A 24,231-nucleotide genomic window follows, 5' to 3' on the forward strand; every position below is an offset into this window, starting at 1 on the left:
ACTCTTCTTATTTTCTTAACTAAGGAGCTTCTATCCAGATCTCCTCCAGATCCTTGCTTCCAGAAAACAAAAAATGGAAAAAGCGGTGACAGTACTCCATAGCAGTTGATATCATCACAAAAAGCCATAAAACACGTACACATACTTAGAGAGAAAGATTTAGTGTCACAGTACAGTGCAGAATATCCACTTAAAATTAATACAATTGCTACAACCTGAAAAGTACTAAAGCATCACCCTGCTCCTGGCTTTACTGGAGCCAGCAAAAACCTGTACAGATGAAAAAGTATTGCAGTACATTTAGAGAATTCTTGGACATTGGCCAGGCTGTGGACGACAATCATTATGCACCTATTGTTTGAACTTCTGGTACTGAAGGTGATCTCATAAAGTTATTACACACACACACACACACACACACACACAGTAGTGGGAACAACGGGGTTTGGGGGGGGATATTGAAGTTTTCACAATACAGTAAAATAAACAATTCTGCATGAAATAAAAAAAGAAACTAAAGAAAGAAGGAACAAGGGAAAAAACCAGAAAAGTAACAGTGTTTCACAAACTTGGGTATCTAGCTGTTCCTTGACTACAAATCCCATCATTCCTAGATAGCAGGACCAGCAGTCAGGGATGATGGGAATTGTAGTCCAAAAACAGCCTGAGACCCAAGTTTGGAATACACTGGTTAGCTGGTATGTTTAGCAATCAATGCCTCTTCCCAGAGAACTCTGGGAACTGTAGTTCTGTGAGGGGAATAAGGGTCTCCTATCAGCTCCTAGCATCCTTTACAAACTACAGCTCACAGAATTATTTAGGGGGAGTCATGAGAGCTTAAAGTGGTATCATAGTACTATAAATGTATGGTGTTAATGTGGTCCAGGTCAGCTCATACCATAATCCACAAGGATCAAATTCCTCAAGCATCCCTGTGTCAGCCCTAGACCTGTCCTCAGCACTCAGCTTTTCCACTATAGGCGACTCCTAACAATGCAAGCCACTTGACCTGTCACATCCCCATTTGTGGAGCCCTGTCATCTCCTTCTCTTTCGACAATGCATTTTGGAAAGCATCTGAAGGAGAGCCGTGAAAAGCTTCAACAGCTGAACCAGAAATATTTTGGCAGAAATCTGTCGCTGCCATGTCATATCTGTCTTCCTTCCCCCCTCCCCTCCGCATGTGCCTCAAGCTTATCAGAGAGAGAAATTCCAGGATGCAAGCAAGTCAGAACTTGTTGCTCTCAGAGTTTAGCTCCATGTCAAGATGGAGGGATCCATCTGCACAGGCATTTTTCAATTTGTTCACTCTCTGCAGGGCTGCTGCTGCTGCTGTTGTTGAAGAGGGTGAAATGCCAGGATTAATTTCAAACGAAGCCAGAAGAGAGAACCACAAAGGAAATGTTGCTGTTGTATCTAATAAAAGAGACAGGAGGCCATAGCAACATTGTCCTTCCTTCGCCACATATTAGGCATTTTCACCATTCTGCTTCCATGCTGGCAATGAACTGTGGTGGATGGTGAAAACTGACCGAGGGCTCATACATACTATCGTTTAATGTGGATAGTAAGTTTCTCGAACCTCTATTAATTCTCCATTCTCCATATCATAATATGTTTAGCTGGAGAAGAGAAGACCAAGAGGTGATATGAGTGGATATACAGTGGTACCTCTGGTTACGTACTTAATTCGTTCTGGAGCTCCGTTCTTAACCTGAAACTGTTCTTAATCTGAAGCACCACTTTAGCTAATGGGGCCTCCCACTGCTGCCGCGCTGCCGCCACCCGATTTCTGTTCTCATCCTGAAGCAAAGTTCTTAACCCGAGGTACTATTTCTGGGTTAGCGGAGTCTGTAACCTGAAGTGTATGTAACCTGAAGTGTATGTAACTTGTAGGTACCACTGTATAGCCTTCTTCAAATGCCGCCACATGGAAGATGGAGCAAGCTTGTTTTCTGCTGCTCTGGCAGGTTGAGCCCAAACCAAGGGATTCAGCTTGCAAAAAAGGAGAGACTCCACCTAAACATTACTCTCTCTCGCCTTCCACAGGGCACACGGCCCGGATGCGATGATCCTTGTGGATGGGCAGCCTCGGCATGCGAAAGGGGAGCTGGGCCTTTCTCAAATGCTTCACATCGCCAGCCAGATCGCTTCAGGGATGGTTTACCTCGCCTCCCAGCACTTTGTACACAGAGACCTGGCCACGAGGAACTGCTTGGTTGGAGCTAACCTGCTGGTGAAGATTGGAGACTTTGGGATGTCCAGAGACGTCTACAGCACCGATTACTACAGGGTAAGGTGGCTCTGGTAATGGAACCCGGAGTGGGTGGCACAAAAGCTGGGAAATGACATTGCAGAAGGTTTCCACATCTACCTCATCTTTCCTCACCCAAGCTTGGTACAATATGGAGGGCAGCTCTATTGCTAGTTATTAGTGATGGCAGCTGAACAAAGTTTCTATTCTCATAAGCAGCATGCCTCAGTATTCCATAGGCTTGAATCTAATAACCGGGGAGAACACTATTATTATTATTATTATTATTATTATTATTATTATTATTATTATTATTACTATTACTACTACTACTACTACTACTACTACCCACCTTTTACCAGCAAGTGCCATAGCCAGGTTACAACAAATTAAAATTAGAAACAGTTAAAGCAGATCACAATCAGAGGAATAGCGTGTGCCCTGCAAACAGACATCTCAAGTGTATGGTGAAAAAGTTAGATACCTCTGTGGGGAGGGCATCCCACAATTCTGGGGCTGCCACAGAGAATAAGGAAAGTGGCACAAAACTGCACTGGCATGTGTTGGGGCAACAACTGCTTTGATGCAACACTGTGACACCTCCCTTGCAAACAGATCAGAATGAATACTCCATAAACAACTGGATGTTTCACCACCCTCAAACTTTGGGCAAACAGATAAGGGTGATTGCTCAGTAAGCAGGATGTCTGTAAGCAACCCCAGTCTTTCAGCTGAGCCTTAAGACATAACAAAACTGGCAGATTGAAGTAAAGAGGTCCAGGCAAGGTATGACCCTTTGATTCCACTGTATGTACAGAATGGGCCTCAGCGGTGACTCAAGGACCCTAGAAACCAGTGTTCCCATGTGGTCGGCTGAGGCACGCTCAGTTGGGGGGGGGGGGATATTGTGGCTAAGTAAATTAGTAATTTTGGAAAAAGCAGAACCAACAGAGTACAGCTATATTCTGAAGAAAGGCAGAATTGTGGATTGATCAATCGTTTTCATTAAAAAATGGAAATTACTGCAGTCGGTGAGATGTTAATGATTAGAACGTTCCATTCAGCAGTCCAAGTGGAATTTGTAGATCAGTCTTAGGGATCCTATGTCTCCCCCCAGATGTTGTTGGACTCCCAGTTGCCACCGGGCCCAGCCAGCATAGCCAATGGTGAGGGGTGGTAGGAGTTGTATTCTGTTAACATTTAGAAAGACACAGATTTCCTACCTTTGTTCTATAGGATCTCATGCTCATGATTGCTTTTTAAAGTGAAACAACTCCTGCATTTTCATTTTCATGCACTGAATAATCCGTACCTGTGCTTAGGCTACTCACCTACCTGTGAACCACAAAGCACTTTCTAGGTAGATCATTTGTTTATTACTACATTTCTATCTCATATTTCTTCCAAGGAGCTCAAGGTGGCACTCACACACTCTTCCCCTTCTCTTCCCCATTTTATCCTCACAACAACCCTGTGAGGTAGGTTAGGCTGAGAGGCTCTGACTGGTCCAAGGTCACCCAATAAGCTTCATGGCTGACTAGGAATTTGAACCCTGGTTTCCCAGGTCCCAGTCCAGCACTCTAATGCCAAGGCAAATAACCAGTCACCCTCCAGATGTTGTTAGACTCCAGCTCCCATCAGCCCCAGCCAGCATGGCCGATGGTCAGTGATGGTCATAGAATCATAGAATTGTAGAATTCAAAGGCACCATGACAATCAAGCAGCTGTCCCACGCAGGGATCGAACCTGTAACCTTGGCATTATCAGCACCATGCTCTAACCGGCTGAGCTATCTAGCTGCTACCACATTTTGAGAGCTACATGTTTCCCACCTCTACTCTAGCCATTACACCATACTGTTTGCAGTTCAGAAGTCTAGCAAGGGGCTGGGCTTAATTTCTCATTTTAAAAATAAAATAAAATGGGAAAGTGCTTTTGAATGTACATGAAGATCTATTCTTAACCTACAAGAGTCATCCCTTGTCCAAAAATCATAGTGCTAGAAACAGCAGTCATTCCCTAGAAAATACATAGAATTCTAATCTTTCCCCCCCTTTCTAGCCATTTCTTATGCATTTACAATGCCTTCATTAATCCACATGTTGCCCTTCTGACATGTTTATTCTTTATTCCGCCGCATGTGTTCGACATCCCTCCCTCTTTTCTCTTTCTCTTTTTCTCCCTTCCCTAGAAACAGGCATCGCTACAGCGGAACAAGTTGTACATTCCATTCTCTTTCTTTTCTCTGTGTCTTTCATTAACGAAAAGACATTGATAAATTAAAGAGAATCCAGTGGAGGGCAACAAAGATGATTAAAGGATTGGAGGCCATGACCTGCAGAGGGAGATTAAGGAAACGTAATACGCGGGGCTTACAGAAAAGGCAACTGGAAGAGAGACTGATAACTGTGCATAAAATATGGGAGAGGAAATAATAGGCAATTTAGGACCGACCTCGGTACACTTCATTCAGCACCGAACACAATTCAGACAAGGGAATAATTTGTTGGAGGTAGATGGTTGGACACCATCTTTCGGGAAGGTTCAGAAGGACGCGAGATAAGCTCCCGTGGCTTGGGATCGGGGGCAAGAGGAGGAAGGTCTCTTATGGCAAACACGTTATCTGACAGGCACGGTCTGCAAAACCTGACCCCTGTCTGCAAATCTCTTCAAATGTATGCTGAGTGGTGCCGGGGAAAGGGAAAAAGACAATTCCGGCCATGAAGAGCAATTCTGACAATCGGTTAATCATGAACAGGAAGTGGTTACTATGGGCAGAATGAAAACAGGAACAGGATGGTCCGGTGCGCTGGCCCTAAGTATTTGGACTTATTTGATTTCCAGTGATTTCTAACCCTTTTACTTTGTGGGGTGGGGGGAGAGCGTTGAGGCAAACTATAGGATGCTCACCCACATGTAAAGCAATTTAACTGTAATCTAACCTGGATGCTGCCACAGGATGCACAACTGTGGGCAAGGAAGATCAGTGTGTGTTGCACCCAAATTGGGCATTAAGAAGTACAGTATGTGAGACCACCATCCATCCACATCACTTTCTGGGATCTCCCCAGCAACATCTAGGAAATCTTTATCTAAGGAACCCACAGCAATGTACATAGAGTTCTTAGAACCATAGAGTTGGAAAGGACCCCAGGGTCCCCATCTAGTCCACCCCCTGCAGTGTAAGAATCTCAGCTAGAACATCCATGACAGATGCCCATACAACCTCTGCTTAAAGTCCTTCGAGGAAGGAGAGTCCCCAACCTCCTGAGGGAGACTGTTCCACTGTCGAACAGCTCTCCCTGTCAGAAAGTTTTTCCTGATGTTTTGTCAGCATCTCCTTTCTTGCTGCCTTGTTTTCTCCATGCTAAGTGATTGCTGCTTAAGGTCATCCAAAGAGTGACATGGCTGAGTGAGACTCTGAACTTAGTTCTCTTATGAGGAACGGCTAAGGGAGCTGGGCATGTTTAGCCTGGAGAAGAGGAGGTTAAGGGGTGATATGATAGCCGTGTTCAAATATATAAAAGGATGTCACATAGAGGAGGGAGAAAGGTTGTTTTCTGCTGCTCCAGAGAAGCGGACACGGAGCAATGGATCCAAACTACAAGAAAGAAGATTCCACCTAAACATTAGGAAGAACGTCCTGACAGTAAGAGCTGTTCGACAGTGGAATTTGCTGCCAAGGAGTGTGGTGGAGTCTCCTTCTTTGGAGGTCTTTAAGCAGAGGCTTGACAACCATATGTCAGGAGTGCTCTGATGGTGTTTCCTGCTTGGCAGGGGGTTGGACTCGATGGCCCTTGTGGTCTCTTCCAACTCTATGATTCTATGATTCTCTTTGGTCCCACTGCAGCACATTATTATTATTATTATTATTATTATTATTATTATTATTATTATTACAAAATGTAGCTTGCAGCGACTTACAAAAAAATAGTACATGCATTGAAACCAACATAAAACTAAAACAGAATAAATGCTAAAAATACATTCATATTAATAAGAAGGCAGGCCTAAAGCATCCCAAGCATCCCACCCACTGAAAGAAGCCACAGATAATGAAAAGTCAAAAGCCTGGCGGAAAGGAAATGGGAAAGAGAATGTTGCATGCTAGCTTAATCTCTGAGCAGTGCAAGATTCCAGGGGTTCCAGGCGCTTACCCAGGATTAGGTTTCCTTGGAATGAGGGACAATGGAGACTGTGGTGTCTTTATGGTATATGGTTTATTGATGATGATCATGATCATGACTATTATTATAATTATTATTATTAAATGATGATGATAATAATATCCTGCCCATCCCTAGCCACTCTGGATGGCTCCCAACAGAACATTAGTAATAATAATAATAAAGCTTTAAAATATGAAACATTAAAAATTTCCCTAAACAGGGCTGCCTTCAGATGTCTTCTAAGAGTCAGATGGTTGTTTATTTCCTTGACATCTGATGGGAGGGCATTTCACAGTGTGGGCGCCACTACCGAGAAGGCCCTCTGCCTGGTTCCCTGTAGCTTCACTTCTCACAGTGAGGGAACCGCCAGAAGGCCCTCGGAGCTGAATTATTGACACATATATGCAACCTGAGCCTACAATGGAGGGGCTCACAGCAATAACATGCCAAGAACGTCTGGCTTCTCCCATGGCCACAGCCTTGGATCCCAGCAGAGATCAGGCATGGCTCTCTGTCTCAGCTGTCCAGCCTGCTTCCAGCTGACACACACTGCTCTGGTTTTGTCATTCTAACTAGCAGGGAGACCCACCCATTTATCCTCTGGCACAGAACCACTTTCTTTGATGCCCTAGCAACCCATACTTAGGGGGCCGTTACCAAGAAGCTTGTCTGGCTATTACAGCAATTGGATCATGGTTGGATTCAGGACTTAGAAGGGACTCAGGGACTCAGACATACAGCCTCCCCCCCCCCCAAAAAAAAAACCCAACCACCTCGCAACAATAGGTAATGAATGATGATGTGCCTCCCTGGAGATAGCATTCCATAAGTGGGGAGCGACCACTGAGAAGCCTTGTTATTGTGTTGTTGTTCTTCGCACCTCCCTCAGAGCGGGCACAAAGAGAAGGACCTCAGATTATTAACTCATGGTTAATAAGTGGGTTCATGTGGGGAGAAGCAGAAAGCCAATGCAATCATTGGTGTAGCCACTATGTGACTCTAGCCACTAGGCAAGACTTCTCCAATGTGGTACCCTCCAGATGTTCTGGACCATAGCCCCAATCATTCCTGACCATTGGCCATGCTGGCTGGGATTGATGGGAGTCATAAACATTTGTAGGGCATGAGAACTGGGAAGGCTGCTCTCTATGATGCCATGGTGGTGTGAGAGTGTGCCTGATGAGCTTGACCTTTTCGCACACTCTTTGGCAGTGACCTTAGATCAGGCACACTCAGTTTGCAGCCCATGAAATCCAACCCAGCTATGTAGTGCAGACCATCAGTGCATTGATAAACCTCTGCTTCTGTAGGACTGCATGGGGTTGTCATTCACATGACTTGCTATAATGGCTGGATGGCTGTCTAAGGCTCAGGTCACAACTGATTTTATTTACTTATTTAAAATAAGCAAATGTTTCTTAATTTCCCTTTGATCAATCCCCCCCCCCAGGATAATGTACTAAACTAATTCATAACCACACATCAATACGATTTAGAAACTCAACAAAAAGATAGAACATAGCAAAATGCAAGAAAGGCAAAAGCAAATAAAAACACGAAAAAACAAAAATGCATTAACAGAGCAAACTAAATCCCCCACAATCCAAAAAATGCTAAAATGCCTGGGCAAATGGGAAGGTCATCACCAGGTGCCAAAAATGCTTGTAATGTTGGTATCAGACACACCTCCTTGGGGAGGGCATTCCATAATCATTGCAGAAAAGCTCCTTATCTAGGATTGAATTAAGCAACATACCCTTCAGTGATAAGTGGAAGGGTCTCTCCGCAATTGAGAATAACCTTTTAATGGATTCAGATTTGCGGTTCCCAGGGCAGGAACCCAAAGCAAACTTGAGTTCCAGGTGATTTCACTGAAATGTTCCTGTGAGCGTCCATGCTGAGTTTCCCCTGGAGAATGCAGCAATTTATCATTTTCTCGGGTATAGGCTGTGGAGAATTCCATCTGAAGGTTGACATTGACATGACAGGTCTAAAGCTCACTGCGGGCTGCCAAGTTAGTTAAAACCCACCAGACCTCTCTGCATGGCTCTGGCTAGGTATGTTTGCCGGTATGTATGTGCCTGTAATTGCACACGTTTTGCATTTTTACTAAGCACAAGTGATGGGATGCATGAATACACTCTGGGCTCAGGCTTGACGCCTGGCTCTTTGCTTTCATTGCTTGGATGTTGGTGGTGTTGTTTTTTAAAATCTTTTAAAACAAAGGGAGAGAAGCACCATCTGGCTCTCGCCTAAGTGGGATGCAAAGCGCTTTGCAAAGGTGAACTGCTTAATTTCCCGCAACACGTCTGTGTACAACAAACAGACATTTATGTAACAAAAGCAGCAGCAACATCAGCCTTCTTCTCCCCATAAGTCTCTCTGTGTTCTGCCTGAAGACAGATGCATCCTTTTCCTATTCAGATCACCTTGGAATGAGTTCAGCTGTTTATCCAGCTTTGACAAGGCAAGAGGGTTTTGTTTTATGGTTTGGAAAATCATTTTAAAAAAAAGAAACACACACACACAGAGATTGGAGATAACATTTCGAGCAGTGGAAAACGTCAAAAGGAAACTATCATCCTGGCAACCGTCATATTTCAAAGTCACAGGCATGGGCGGATTGGATTCTTGATATGCCTTCCTTAGGGGCAGAGGTGCATGAAACCAGCCCCTTTATTTTCACACAGATGTGCACCTTCTCTCCCTAAAGGAGAGTGTGTGATTAAGACATTTATCTGCAAATACTGATATGCAGTTTTTGCAGTGCAGTTCTTAATCACTGTGTTTCACTACAGGGTGCATTGCATTGCATTCAGTGAGCTTGATTGTCTATCTCCTTGCACATTCAGCTTGCACCTCCCCCCCTTGGCAATAACCAGAAACCCTCCTGTCTGCTCAGGATACTTATCTGCTATAGAGAATTTTCAGCTTTTGCCATCAGAAGATAAAAAGCTCAGGAGTTTGTGGCATTCCTTAATGAGGGTTTTTCTTCCAAAACCATGAGATTGCTGCTAAATCCAAGGCAGCTGAAAACATCTGCCCCCAATCCAGATCCAGTTCACCGATGGCATTCTCCTCTTCATAAGAGCTGCCCTGGTAAATATCTCTGGGTGTATCTAGATTTGTTCCCTCTGCTGAAATGAATGGACATCTTGTGCAAATATAAGAAGATTTTTCATAAAGAGAATACAAAGATTATGCTCTTATTATTAAGAGCTAGCAAATAGGCAATGTCCCTATTTGCATCTGGTGAATGTTGGAGGGTATGGCCAGCACCCTATAAGTTTAAGCAGGTCAGATGTGACCCTCACATGGAATAAGATGGAGTGACTCCCAAAGGCTGCCACTTTGGGGACATTTTCGTTTAGAGAACAGGCGAGTAAGCAGTGACATGAAAAGGGGACTGAACAAATTCATGGAGGAGAAGGCTGCCAATGGCTATCAGCCATGATGGCTATGTTCTACCACCACTTTTGGAGGCAGCAATGATTCTGAATAGCAGTTGCTAGAAGCCACATGGGAAGAGAGTGAGGGTGTCACACAGGCCACTGTGAGATCAGGATGCTGGACTAGATGGGTCATTGGCCTGATCCAAGCTCTTCTTATGAGATACCAGCCCTCTTTCTTCTTGGGCTGTGACTCAGTCCACGAATGCAGGCATACCCTCTTCTTTTGGTATGTGAAAATTGCTGCTAGAAATTCCGCTGCAGTATATTTAGCACATGGTTACTAGGCCACTCTTGGAAATCTAGCTGCAGCGTAACTGGATAAATCGATTCCTCACCTGCCCTTCAGGAGTTCTATCATTCCCTCCTATTTGATTGATGCTAATTAAATGAGCTTCTGGCCCTTTTCCCCTTGATTAAAACTGAAGAAATAATGACCTGTGAAATGCCGGCCATTTCCAGTTAAATAGAGTTGGTGGAAGAGCTGCTTGTGATCCCAACCCTGTCATTAGGGCACCTGTCAGTAGCCTAGTAGGTGTTTGGGACGAGAGGGAGTGCAAATTAGATGCCTCAGTATCTAATAAGCCATTTATTACTTGCCTCCCAGCAGAATCATTTTGTTCCTTCTTTCCCAAGTGATATGATGTTAAAGGCAGCTATTTGGCGTCAAACAATGCAAGCATCTCTGATGGAAGCTGGAAGCTGCCTTATAATGAGATGGACTGTTGGTTCATCTAGCTTGGTATTGTCTACACTGACTGGCAGAAGTTCTCCAGGGTTTCAGGCAGGGAATGTTTCTCAGCCCTACTTAGGGGATTAAACCAAGGACCTTCTGCCTGGAAACCAGGTATTCCACCATTGAGCTATGGACCTTTCTATACCAGTTAAGAGAGGGGACTTCCAAAAGTAACACTATGATTATTCCTTTGGGGCATTTCACACAACTTGAGAAGCAATGGTGGCCACTCTGAAAATCCCAAATGCAGATCTCTCCAACATGGGATGGGAGGAGAAAAATTCAGTTCAGTTCAGATTCAAAGGAAAACCTACCCAATCTGCACTTGCTGAAGTGTGCACTTACTTGCTGTTCTCCAGCCAAGCGATATATAGAAAAGTTCCTGCGCTGGAGTAAAATGTGCATAAAGATGCATATATGTGTGGAAATAGTGTATAAAACTGCATTGTGTTAGGGGAAATTGCATAGAAATTTTGCATGGAAAAATTGCATGGAAAAATGTGTATACGAAGAGAAATTCTTCACACAGTGCACAGTTAAACCACGAAACTTGCTTGCGCAGGAGTCAAGCGATAACCCCAAACTTAGATGGCTTTGAAAGCGGATTGAACAAATTGATGAAGGATACCACTGCCTGTGGCTACTAGCCCTAGTGGCTATGTTCTGCCTCCATGGTTAGAGGCAGAAATGCTTCTCTATATGAGTTGATGGGAACCCCCAGAAGACTGCTCTTGTGCTCAAGTCCTGCTTGTGAAACATCACAAGCCCTGGGCATCTGGGAGGCCACTCTGAGAATAGGATGCTAGATAAAATGGGTCATTGGCCTAACCCAGCAGGGCTCTTACTATGTTCTTACTAAAATGCTGGTGAGAACACTTTTTTTTTTTTTTTAAGTTAACTGATGTGGAAATGTGAAGATCTGAACTGGGGATATGAAAAACAAAGTGAAATTGACTGATGCCACCATCTCTGCTCCCAGTAGAAGCCCTTGCGTGGCGAGGCTCCGGGCCCTGCAGTTCCCTCAGAAGTAAACACACAGACACAAATATGTTGGGTTAATGGGATAAATTAGGCCACAACTTCATTGGTTATAGATGTGAGGGGTTTTGCTTAGGCAATTGGGTGAAGCAAGACTATATCCTGACTCCTACCTGTCTGCAGGAGTCCCGGAAGGGTCAACCACTGATAGGGGGAGCCCTATGATGTACATCAATTGAGCACCCCCACAGTCACTGGTGGGTTGTGGCATGGACCTAGCCCACACCCAGGCTTCAGACAGGAACCACACCCCCGGATCCCTTTAACAGGATACCCTTAAAGTGGAGGGGCAGGCCAGAGGCAACAACTGCTCCTCACATGACAGGCTTACCCAATGCCTAACCTTACAAAGTTGTGACGATTGCTACTACGTAGGCGAAAACCAAATGGCTGGTGCCAATTTGCCAAGTGGAAAAATTCCCACCCGGCCCCGACAACCAGGTGACTGACATTAGTCATAGTAAGGCCATAGTCAAGCAACTCAAGAAAAGAGAGGGGGCTGGGAGATCCGACGGAGGAGACGAATGGAGGCTGCCCTCCCCAGCCGCGCCACGGTCTAAACACCATGTGGCCACACCCCCGGCTAACCCGATTGGTCAGTCGGGGGGGCGTGATACGGTGGCTGGGAGTTCTAATGATGTGGGCAGCACTCCTCCACCCACAGCTGGGTCACTGGGAGGTTCCTGGTCGCCGTCCGCAGCACGCCCCCCCCCCCCCCTCCGAAAAGGGGAGCTGTTCTGTAGTAGCTTTCGTAAGTTTCTAGTGAGTTTTTCTTTCTCTCTCTGGCTGTTCTCTCTTCTCCCTCATTTACACCTAACAGAAAAAAGCCCCACAGTTAATGACTCCCACCCTCCCTTCCTTTTTGAAACTTGAAGAGCCCTTCATAGCAAAGCATTGTGAGTGCAGAGGAATTAATGGGACAATTAGGCTGTGTTACATTGCATGGCATTATCTCAGAATGGTAATTATCCTAATTTCTCTGCCCCCCCCCCTTCCCTGCAGCACCTGATCCTCAGACTCCCTTTCCCCACTTCATTCTCTCCCCTTCAGCTCTCCACCTGTGTGGTTGATACTTTCGGATGTGCTTGCTGTTCATTTTATTATCGGTAATGAGAGTAATGCTGACAAAGGAACTCCTGTCAGGTCGATGGGAAGCTCTTGGTTGGGAGTGCCAATGAATTGGAGCTTGCGGGTGGCGGGACTAAGCATGGCTCACAGAAGCAAAAGTTGTGATGCTGAGAGCTGCTCAGGCCAAGGATGGCCTCGTGGGAGCCTTGTATGGCCACTTTATTTAGTTATGCTTTCAATTTGTGTTTTCATCCTCTCTTTTTTATAACACTTATCCAGCAACAAGGACAGGGGGCTCTGGGGGAAAATAGGTGATAGGGGCTAAAGAAGTAGCGGTATGAAAGGAAAGCTAATATAATCATATTGTCTAATAATAATAATAATAATAATACATTATTTGTACCCTGCCTATCTGACTGGGTTGCCCCAGCCACTTTGGCTGGCTTCCAACATTTATAAAAATATAATAAAACATAAAACTTTAAAAAGCAGCCCTAAACAAAGTTGCCTTCAGATGTCTTCTAAAGGTTATATAGTTACTCTTCTCCTGTTGGGAGGGTGTTCCACGGGGGGTGGGGGTGGGGGAGACCACTACTGAGAAGGCCCTCTGCCCCAGCCACCCTGGGCAGCTTCCAATGGATAATAAAACATCAAACATCAAAAACTTCCTTCTACAGGGCTGCCTTCAGATGTTTTCTAAACGTTGTATCATTCTTTATCACCTTGACATCTGATGGGAGGGTGTTTCACAGGGTGGGTGCCACTACCAAGAAGGCCCTCTGCCTGGTTCCCTGTAACTTCAGTTCTTGCAGTGAGGGAACCACCAGAAGGCCCTCAGAGCTGGACCTCAGAGCTGGGTAATGGTGGTGGAGATGCTTCTTCATAAGACTTTGTAGACCACTGGTTTTCAAATGGTGGGTTGGATCTTACTGCCAGATCCATGACCTGATCAAAAATGGGTCAGAATAACACCACCACCACTATCATACTATATTGGGGGAGAGTGTAGATTTGTATAATGGCATTATGAAAACTGTTGAGACAGGCAGGAAGGCAGGTGGGGAAGGGAGTGTAGAGAGAGAATATAAGGTCACTTGCATTCATGTATCATTGCAAAGGTGGATCAAACCTAGCCAAGCATCTCATTGATCAGAAAGAAACTCCAAAAGCATTTTAAAAGTATGGTTTTTGTGGTGCATTTTGGGATAAGTGAGGGCAAACACACACATCTTAGCTTGTTGAGTGTGCTGGGAACTCTTTAATTGTGACAAACTTGAAGGCTTTTCTTCATATGAAGGGGCATTCTGCAAGACATAGAGAAGAAGAGTGGCACAAATTTACATATAAATATCCTCCTTAACTTTTGTAATTACGATATTTGCATGGAAAGAGTTTCTTTTTGGAGGGGAGTGGGAATTCTCTTGGCTAGTATGTGGTCAGAATATTTGCTCTTGGAATTTTCATTTCAAAGAGGGGGAAAGAACATAAAATAAAATATGCTCTGAATTGAAAACTGCACGTCTGCACAGAAGTCATATTGAAGCCAGTGGGACTGACTTCCAGATAAGCGTGCAAAAGACTGTAGCTGTTGTTACTTTCTCTGTCTTAATTGCTAAGATCAAGATCAGAGGATTAAACCAGAGGATGTTCAGTAAAGCTCAGAGCAGGGCTGGCCCAAGACATTTTGGCACCTGAGGCAGCCCCCTGCCAGGGAAGAAGGGGTGAGTGAAGATCTGCACCAAGAACAAGGGGATAAAGACCTACATCAGGAACAAGGGTGGGAGGAGACCATTAGTGCCTCCTATTCACTAAGATACTCCCTGGAAAAGACCCTGATATTGGGAAAGATGGAGGGCACAAGGAGAAGGGGACAACAGAGGACGAGATGGTTAGACAGTGTTCTCGAAGCTACAAACATGAGTCTGACCAAACTGCGGGTGGCAGTGGAAGACAGGAGTGCCTGGCGTGCTCTGGTCCATGGGGTCACGAAGAGTCGGACACGACTGAACAACTAAACAACAACAACAACAACATTCACTAAGATGCTGCTGTATTGGGAGTGGGAGGACTGCTGAGGCACCAGCAGATCCAGCCTCCAAGGAGCACCACAGCTGTGGATGATGCATTTCTTGGAGGCTGGATCTGCTGCCTTTGTGGTTCCTGCCACCTGAGGCAGTCTCTTCACCTTGCTTCACAGGTGGGCCAACCTTGGTTCAGAGGAAGACCCAGGAGGCAGGATTGAGGAATATTCAGGATCAGCGAATAAGACAATAATTCAGGCTAGATACACATCCAAACTCGGATAGACCTTGTTACTGGAGGAAAGTGCCACTAAGACAGAAGGTTCTCTACCCTATCCAGGAAGAGCCAATGGCCAGCCTGTATGGAGTTGGTCTCAAAGGTTCTTTGGTGAGAAACTGCGGTGACAGGGCTTGCCACATGGGATAGTTGTCAGCAGTTCCTGACAAAAGCCATGAAGAAGTTTCTTCATGGCTTTGCTTTGGATACCGAGTGAAGGGGCCAAGAATCCCATCATTCACAGATGACATTTGGAGAGAGGGTCACACATGAGCATTCCTTCCTCCCACCCACCAGTTTTCATGCAGTCATTGCTAAAAAAAAAAAAAAAAAAAAAGGTTTTTAGAGTTTTGGATTGGCTTGCAAAATGAAGCTCGTTATTTCTGTTTCACAGAGGGAGGGGACGAGTCAGTTCAACGGTCCAGTCGGCCACTGATTCAGGATACTGATTCAATTCCCTTCCCAACTTTCTCATTTTCTCCTGTTCTATCACACAATGTTCCAGGGCTACAGTCCATGCTCAGGTCCATAACTCATTGGCAGAGCATCTGTCTTGCATTCAGAAGTCACAAGTTCAATCCCCAGCATCTCCAGGTAAGACTGGGATAGAGCCCTGGTCTGAAACCCTGGAGAGCAACTGCCAGCCAGTGTAAGCAACACTGAGCTACATGGATCTGATTCAGTATAAGGCAGCTCCCAATGTTCCTATGCTCAGTCTATAGCTGATTCCTTGGTTGGGAGGTTTGCCCCTTTAGGATCATTAAAAAAAACAAAAAAAAAAAAAAAAAACTAGTGCCAACCTTGGATTTGCTAATATCTCCTTCTTGTTTCTCTGAGACTCCAGTACTTTGGGCTGTGTTCACTATTAGAGGGAGTAATGGTGACTAGAGAGTATATCCCTGGTTCCTTTCATATGCATCATCTAAAGCTCAAAGACCAGTCCTTTATGTGCCCACACCCCATATTGTGCTGATAAGTGTCAATGGATATGCTGGTATAATGATAACCTTGTTCCTTCTTAAATTCCCATTCATTTCCCTGAGTCTTGCATGGTGGATGTCTGGCAGTAGCCTTTAATCAAATAATTGTTGTGATTAGGCTCTCACACAGAGAATGTTAAGATTGGTGGGCAATGGTGCACAAAATTGCATATGCATTGGAACAGGAGTTTTTGGAAGGCCAGCTCCTTGGATGGCTAAGGGAACAACAACAACAACAAAAGAGTTTTCCTTCCTAATTCAAGAATATGAAAAGCAGCCCCTTTGAATGCACAACATCTAGATGTGAATAGTTTGCAATGAGCTGGGCAAACAAATTCACCATGAGACCTCTGGGATGTCCTAATGAGGCCCATTTGTGCATGTTTCTCCACCATTGTACCATCGTCTGTGTCTGGTCAGCAGTTTGGACTTTAGCAGAAACCTAGATTAGTAAACTATATTGGAATGCTATTACACTAAGGTCCAGCTTGCAGACTTCCTATTGGCATCCACTTGGCCAGTGTGAGAACAGGATGCTGGCCTTGAAGGGCCATAGATGCAATCCAACAGGCTCTTCTTATGTTCTTATATGGAGGGTGTGTGCTCAGGCCTCTGAGGACATTCCAGGGACAGAGGTCAACAGGGGTGATTTGGCCCCTGCGGTTGAAAAGTGCCATGAAGTCTCTGGATTGGCCAGGCCTGGTATAAATATTTCTTGGTCAATACTAGATATTTTCAGCCACTGGCCTGAGGCACCCTGAGCTGAAGACCCTCCAGGTTTAGATTCAGATATGGCAGTCTCCTTATGTGGATAGCGTCATTATCCCTAGTCCCTAGGGGGCGCTGGACTTTAGTTGTATCTAGATGGGACGCGGGTGGCGCTGTGGGTAAAAGCCTCAGTGCCTAGGGCTTGCCAATCGAAAGGTCGGCAGTTCGAATCCCCGCGGCGGGGTGCGCTCCCGTTGTTCGGTCCCAGCGCCTGCCAACCTAGCAGTTCGAAAGCACCCCCGGGTGCAAGTAGATAAATAGGAACCGCTTACTAGCGGGAAGGTAAACGGCGTTTCCGTGTGCAGCTCTGGCTCGCCAGAGAGCGATGTCACGCTGGCCACGTGACCCGGAAGTGTCTCCGGACAGCGCTGGCCCCCAGCCTCTTAAGTGAGATGGGCGCACAACCCTAGAGTCTGTCAAGACTGGCCCGTACGGGCAGGGGTACCTTTACCTTTAGATGGAGTTAGAAATGTGCTGTTGCTGCTCTGATCTTGATTAAGAGATAGAATAACATTCTTGTTCAGCCTCCTGAGATGGGCCACAGGAGTTTGCCAGTCCTTTGCCAGCACCTTTAGGGATTTAGGGCTTTGTGAGCAGTACACTCACACTGGGCGCTGACCTAAGGGGGTGCCATCTCAAAGCCCAGTAAGTGAGGTGCTCAGCTTTGGGAAGGAAGCGTGAGGCTCTGACGGGGTCCCAGAGTCTTCCCTTCTCCTTCCCAAAGCCTAGTTAGCACTTCCCCAGCTTTGGGGAGGATATGGGCAGAGTATAGGACACTGCCAGAGCCTCATGACTCTTTCCCAAAGCCAAGTGCCTCCTTGCTCACAAATTTGGGGGCAAATATTGGCCTCACAGAAGATGCAATAGAATCCTAAGAGTTGGAATGTCATCTAGTCCAAACCCCTGCAATGCAGGAATCTCAACTAAAGCATCCATGACAGATAGCCGTCCAACCTCTACTTAAAAACCTCCAGTGAAGGAGAGATTGCAACCTCTCAAGGGAGTCCTGTTCCACTGTCAAACAGCTCTTACTGTCAGAAAGTTCTTCCTGATGTCTAGTCGGAATCGCCTTTCTGGCACGTTGAAGCCTTTGATTCAAGTCCAATCCTGAGAGGAGGCCTACAAAGAGTCTACTTGTTGCTGGGAGCAACATGAGACATGGTGGAAGGTGGCCTGTGAAGCAACAGAGCTGAACTAAAGCCATCCTTGCAGTGGACCAGATCCAATAAGTAGCTTAGGTCCTAACGGAATTATTCTGTCAAAAACAGGTTGCTCCAAATCCCTTCTAATTCTTCCCAGCAATAACTTAAGCTTTGCAACGTTTTGCTAGAATCTCACAGCAGCCAGGAAAAGAAATGTTTCTCCTCTTTCTCTTCCCCTGACCATACAAGGGAAATGGATGAGATCATTGGGTTTTGTATAGTCTGAAGCAATGGCAGTTTCTTCATATTTACTCAAAGAGGGTTGTAAATCAACAATGGAGTGCCGTCTCTCTAAGTTATTTGCGGAGGGACGGGGGAGAGAGACATCAGTCTTTCATCCCAGCACGTTAGATGAGATTAGCACTGTTCTTTATTATATTTGTGTTCCCCCCCTTCTGAATCTTGATTGGTTTTTTTTGCTTAGAGTTTGTTTGTGCATAATGCCCCATTGTTGGCTGTGGGATTCTCATATCAGACAAATTGTAACTTCTGAATCCAGGGGAGTTTAAAAAAAATACAGCAATAATATTATTTCCCTCCCTCTCAACTAGAGCCTCCAACCATCACTGATCTCTACATATAAGCCTTACCAACTTGGTGCCCTCCAGAAACTTTGGGCGACAACTCCCATCATCCCCAGCCAGGATGCTATGCTTGCTGTGAATGATGGGAATTGTAGTCCAAAACTTATGGAAGACTCCAGGTTGGTGAAGACTGCATTGTATCGATATACGGATGCAGCTGCCGCTATTCCCTGCTTGTGAGCATCCCCTAGCACCAGTGCTTGGCATCCTTGGGCAGCTGCTTGGGGACCCACAACTAGGGCTGGGCAGTATCTGGGTTTCAACATTGTGATGGAGCTATGTAGAAGCATTGGCTAGCTTCATGGTTTTTCCGGCATCCTGATTTTTTTCTGGCCCCTGCAGAGTTAACAGGGGCTGAAGGAACTGAGAGAGGCATTGGGTAGTGTTATAAGAATTTAATGTCTCAAATATATAAATTAAATGTACAAGGCAAACATGTGCATAAATATGTCTCTGAAACAGTATAGGAAAACAGTCCTGAAACCATTTTGACTCTCCCAAACTGACCAAATGTTTCTCTGCAAGGAGAGAGGAAATGAAAAAAAAACCTCCCCATTGTCTCTGTGCTCACAAATCCTGCCTTAAGGGCACATTTAAGGTGTGAATAGGGTGAGCCTGTGACCTGTGACCTGGATTCAGGAATTAAGTAGTTATAATAACAAAAGAGTGGCCAAAACCCAGATAATGCAATCAGGTAACTTTCCAGACAGGAGATAAACAACACACTCAGTATTCTGTTTTGGACAGTTCCCTGTGATGTATGTATGTATGATGTATTGGGGTGGTCTAGAGTTTGAGGGCGGGCAATTAAAAAAGTCTATATAAGGGCAGGCACACCTTTGTTCTGGGTCCTCCTCCTTTCTCCTGCGTGTGGGGTGAGCACCCTGTTGCAACAGCTTTAATAAAGATCAGGCTTACTAGCTGCTTTGCTTCTCAATATTCTCTGGTTGGTTCTGTTATTTTCTCCAACAGATGGAGAACCTACAAAGGACTCTATAAGGGCTCTTGTGTACCCTATAAGGGGAAAAGGGCAGATTTTGTTTCCAACAGTAGCTTCATGGCTTTTCCCATATTGTGATTTTTGCATAGCACATACACATACACACACACCATGATTTGCAATATATTGCCAGGTCAAAAACTATGAAACCGATACCACCATAGGCAACAACCTATCAAAAAGCCTGAAATATGCATTAAGCTGTTGGAATGTTGCAGCCGGTGAAAAGACGTTTGATGCAGTTAAAGACACACCCTTTCCCTTCTTGTCCCCTACTTCATTCCTTCACATATCCCCCACCCCCACCGTCCTCCCTCCCTGCTTTCCTTCTCTGTTTTCCCCCAACCCTCCTTTCCCTTTGTCTCCAACCATTCGCTGTCAGGAAGTGCCGCATCCGAAGGGCTATTTCAGGACAACGTGGCAGCAGCAGAGACTAGCAGCAATGGCAGCTACAACAGTGAGTGGATCTCGACTCCAGTGGGGGGGCAGTTGCTTGACTGAGAACCTGGTCACTGGGGCGGGGCAGGATAACCATGCTATAGATCACCCATGCTGTAGATTAGGTGCTTGGGCAGACTGCAATCTCTTGCCTAGAGGTCCCTCTGCAATCTGCTAATTTGCTCCTATTAAAAAAGAAATACCGGTATATGTCAGCAACATTCACAATATACATTTAAAGCACTGTGATGCAACGTTAAGCAGTCATGGCTTCCCCCAAAGAATTCTGGGAGCTGTAGTTTGTTAAGAGTGCTGAGAGTTGATAGGAGAGCCCCTATTCCCCTCCTACAGCTACAGTTCTCAGAGTGGTCCAACAATCAATCCCTCTTTTCACAGAAAGCTGGGGATCATAGTGTGTTAAATCTAGGTGCTTTAAATGTATGGTGCGAATGAATATGGCCTCCATCTCCTCTCCTATGTCTCATTACTCAAACTAAAGGGCTCCAGCCAGTGATCTAGATGCTGATATTTCGAAGCTATTCTTCATCTTGGTGGCTCCCCTCCACAGGAGCCGACTCCTAGGGGCCAAGGGGGCTTTGCCCCCCATAAAATATTTGAGGGGGGCAGGCCTCCTCCTCCTTGATGAGCATTGCCATTCAAATGGTGTGTCATGTGATCAATTATGCAGTGCAGGGCTTACCTTCCCCCCCAATATTTTATTCAATTTCCCCCCCCCACTCCCCTCTGTGCCCCTTTGCCGCCACCTTCCTAATTCCTTGGAACCCCATCCTTTTACAATGCTCCCTTCTTTGTGCTGGGCTGCTGCCTTCTCGAGACCCCCAGCTCCTGGTTATCCAGCTCCCCCCACCCCCAACCCCACTACTTCTGCTCCTTCCCTCCTCTGTGCATCAACCTGACCTGCCTTTTCTCTGAGATGAGAGCCGCTCAATCGTTCTGTGCCTTGGGGTGGGGAATTATCCCCCCTCCCAAAAGAGGACAAAAGATCTGCATAAAATTTGCATGTTCCGATTCCTATGTATAGATGCAAATTTAGAAGCTATTACTATAATTTAAATAGAAGTGCCATAGATATCAGCATAATGAGAAGACTGTCATCAGGGGACCTGTTGCATCCGCTGTCTCACTGTTGACAGGCATCTTCAAGACCTCCTCTGCTCTCCTTTCTTAAGATGCTTTAGCTTTAAGCCAGGACTGAGCAGCCCTTCACCCAGAGGACTCTTTCAAGCAGAGGAGTGTTCTCTCTGTAACGTAGCACACCTGGTCACCCTATTATATGGCCCACCTTTCTCTCACATTGACTCAGCTCCTCTAATTGCTGCTGGGAGTTTCATCTCTTGGATGAAGGACCACATAGCTCAGTGGCTGATCACATGCTTAGCATGCAGTAAGCCCCAGCTCCAGTCCTCAAGATCTCCTATTGCCGATATTATTATTGCGCAGTTTGAAGCAACTGGATGAATGAGAACTGACTTTTGGAATGAATCATTGCCCACACCCATGAAAATGTTCCTTTTTTACCAAGCCTTTGGTTGATTTGATTGACATCCTATGTTCTTTTTAAAAATGTGGTGGGGTTTTTTTTGGGGGGGGGGAGTTATTGGGTTGTTGTTTTTATTTTTGATCTTGTATTTTGTGGTTTTATATTTTGATTTTATTCTGTGAAACTCCCTGAGACTTCTTCTGGGTATAGGGTGGTATCATCATCATCATCATCATCAAACTTTTACTTGTAGAACTCTTCAAAACAAAACATAAACATAAAACTATACATCCAAAAATATCCATACAATATCTTGTGTTGTCCAAAAAGCCAGAGTTCCATATCACAACAGCTACTGCAGTATGAAAGGAGCATTAGAAGATGAGACAGAAATACTAGCATTATAATCAGGAAAACTAATGCAATACTCCTCACGTGTGAATCTGCCTAGCTCAGGTGGTTAGTTAGAGCATGGTGCTGATAACACCAGGGTTGCAGGTTCAATTCCCATATGGAACAGCTACATATTCCTGCACTGCCGGGAGTTGGACTAGATCAGGGGTAGGCAACCTAAGGTCCGGGGGCTGCATGCAGCCCAATTGCCTTCTCAATCCGGCCCGTGGACGATCCAGGAATCAATGTGTTTTTAGATGAGTAGAATGTGTCCTTTTATTTAAAATGCATTTCTGGGATATTTGTGGTGCATAGGAATTCGTTCATTCCTCCCCCCCCCCCAATATAGTCTGGCCCACCACATGGTCTGAGGGACCGGCCCACAGCTGAAAAACATTGCTGACCCCTGGACTAGATGATCCTTAGGGTCCCTTCCAACTCTACAATTATATTATATATGAATGCATCTTCAGTGTTGCCCTTTCAGAATTCAACAGGGAGGAGGATGGTGACAAAACTACAGCTGATTGGCTCTGGCTGCCATTGGCTCTGGCTCCACCTATCGTTAGTCTCCCTACCAATCCTGAAGGGCACCAGCCACTGCTGTTCCTACCCAAATCAGTCATGATCCTGCAATTCAATTCATTGTCTTTTCCAACCCAGTAAATGTACCACCTCCTGTTGCAAAAACACAGTGAACTTTCTCCTGGTATAAGGCCTGCTCATTTATTAATGCTCCATGCTATATATATATATATATATATATGCAGGTTTTGGTGTCCTCGGGTGTCTTCCCGTGTAAAAGTTGGGGTGTCTAGGCGACGTTTCGACGAGGTCTCACTCGTCATCTTCAGGCTGGTGCTTTCGGCTTCTTGTTACTGGAACAGAGTAGGATCTCAGTGTTTGAGTTCCTATAAATACTGTTGAGGAGGTGTGGTGTATAGCCTCCAATGTTCTGGGCAGAGAGGAGGTTCCCAGGCTAGTGTGCCTTTTCTTCTTTTGTTCCTTAATTACTTGAGGGATATCTTGAGTGATTTCTTGAGTGATTTCCTGAATACCACTTAGGTGGGTCATTAGGTGTGGATTAGTTGCTAAAGCCTTCGTGTCTTGAACTCTTGAACTTTGTGAAGAGTTTTTCTGAGAAGATGGCTGTACTGCACTTGGTTGTGCTCTGGCTTGGCTTCGTGTATAGGGGCGAGCTGTGGTTTTGTGGCCTGTGCCAGCCAGATCTGTGTAGGGATTGCAGGGGGGTGCAGCATCCGGAGGTGCCACCCTGGTTTGGCTACTGGATGGTGTCTGTAATTTATCTGTGGAGAGGGTCTGGGTTTGGGTCTGGTGTGGTTGATTGGTGATGGCGTTCTGTGTGCCTCTGGATCTGGTGTCAGATTTTGTGGGGAGGGCTAATTTCCAGATGTCTGGCAAGCGGGATGTGTCGTCACGCTTGTTCATGTTGTGAGGGTGTTTCTCTATCTCGATGGCTTCCATGATTATTCTCTTGTGGTGATGTTCCATGTTAAAGAGCAATTTGGAATCTGCAAAATTAATTTCGTGTCCTGTTTCTTTCATGTGTTGGAAAAGAGAGGAAGTTTTTTCTTCTTTTTTGACGGCATTCTTGTGTTCTGCGATCCGTGCATTTATTCGTCTGTTTGTTTGTCCAATGTACGTGGCTGGGCAGACTTTGCAGGGTATTTCATAGACCCCTTGGTTTTCCAACTGAATTTTATCCTTGGGGTTTCTGAGGATATTGGCTATTTTTTGGTTGGTGCAAAAGGCTGTTTTGATATTGTGTTTATGGAGGATTTTGCTAATTTTATCTGTAGTGCCTTTGATATAAGGAAGGAGGGCTATGCCATTGTTTTCTTCTGTGTCTTGGTTTTTGGGGGGTGTTTCTTTTTGGATTAGCTTCGTAACCCTGTTTTGCTGGTATCCATTGGCAATTAACACATTTGAGAGATTCTGTAACTCAGTTGTCAAGTGGTCTTCGTCAGCCAGGCGTTTGGTTCTGGAGATGAGAGTCTTGGCTACGGAGTTTATTTGTGCAGGGTGGTGGTGTGATTGTGCATGTAAGTAGCGGTTGGTGTGTGTTTTTTTCCGGTAGATAGTGTGTCCTAGGGAGCCATCAGGTTTTTTGTAGATTAGGACGTCAAGGAAGGGAAGTTGGTTGTTGGCTTCTATTTCCATAGTGAATTGTATTTTGGGGTGTAGGCTGTTGAGATGTGTGAGGAAGCTATCCAGTTTTTCCTTCCCGTGTGGCCAAATTACAAAGGTGTCGTCAACATATCTGAGCCAAAGTTTGGGTTTGTGTTCTGACTTGTCTAAAGCATTGGTTTCAAAGTGTTCCATGTACAGGTTAG

At 45.3% G+C, this 24,231-nt stretch overlaps 1 protein-coding gene across 2 annotated transcripts in view; it reads left to right on the plus strand.

Moving 5' to 3' along the window:
* The window catches only part of NTRK3 (neurotrophic receptor tyrosine kinase 3), a 409,192-nt gene that overhangs the window by 355,078 nt on the left and 29,883 nt on the right, over positions 1-24,231 (plus strand). The window contains exons 15-16 of one of the 2 annotated variants that reach the window (XM_083411958.1): positions 2,049-2,292; positions 19,928-20,002. In XM_083411958.1, the coding sequence (XP_083268084.1) occupies positions 2,049-2,292; positions 19,928-20,002 (319 nt within the window). The remainder of the gene's footprint in view (positions 1-2,048; positions 2,293-19,927; positions 20,003-24,231) is intronic. The other variant, XM_083411959.1, reaches the window with a different exon arrangement.

The sequence above is a fragment of the Podarcis tiliguerta genome, assembly GCF_965153285.1.
Source record: "Podarcis tiliguerta genome assembly, chromosome: 14".
Taxonomy (NCBI): domain Eukaryota; kingdom Metazoa; phylum Chordata; class Lepidosauria; order Squamata; family Lacertidae; genus Podarcis; species Podarcis tiliguerta.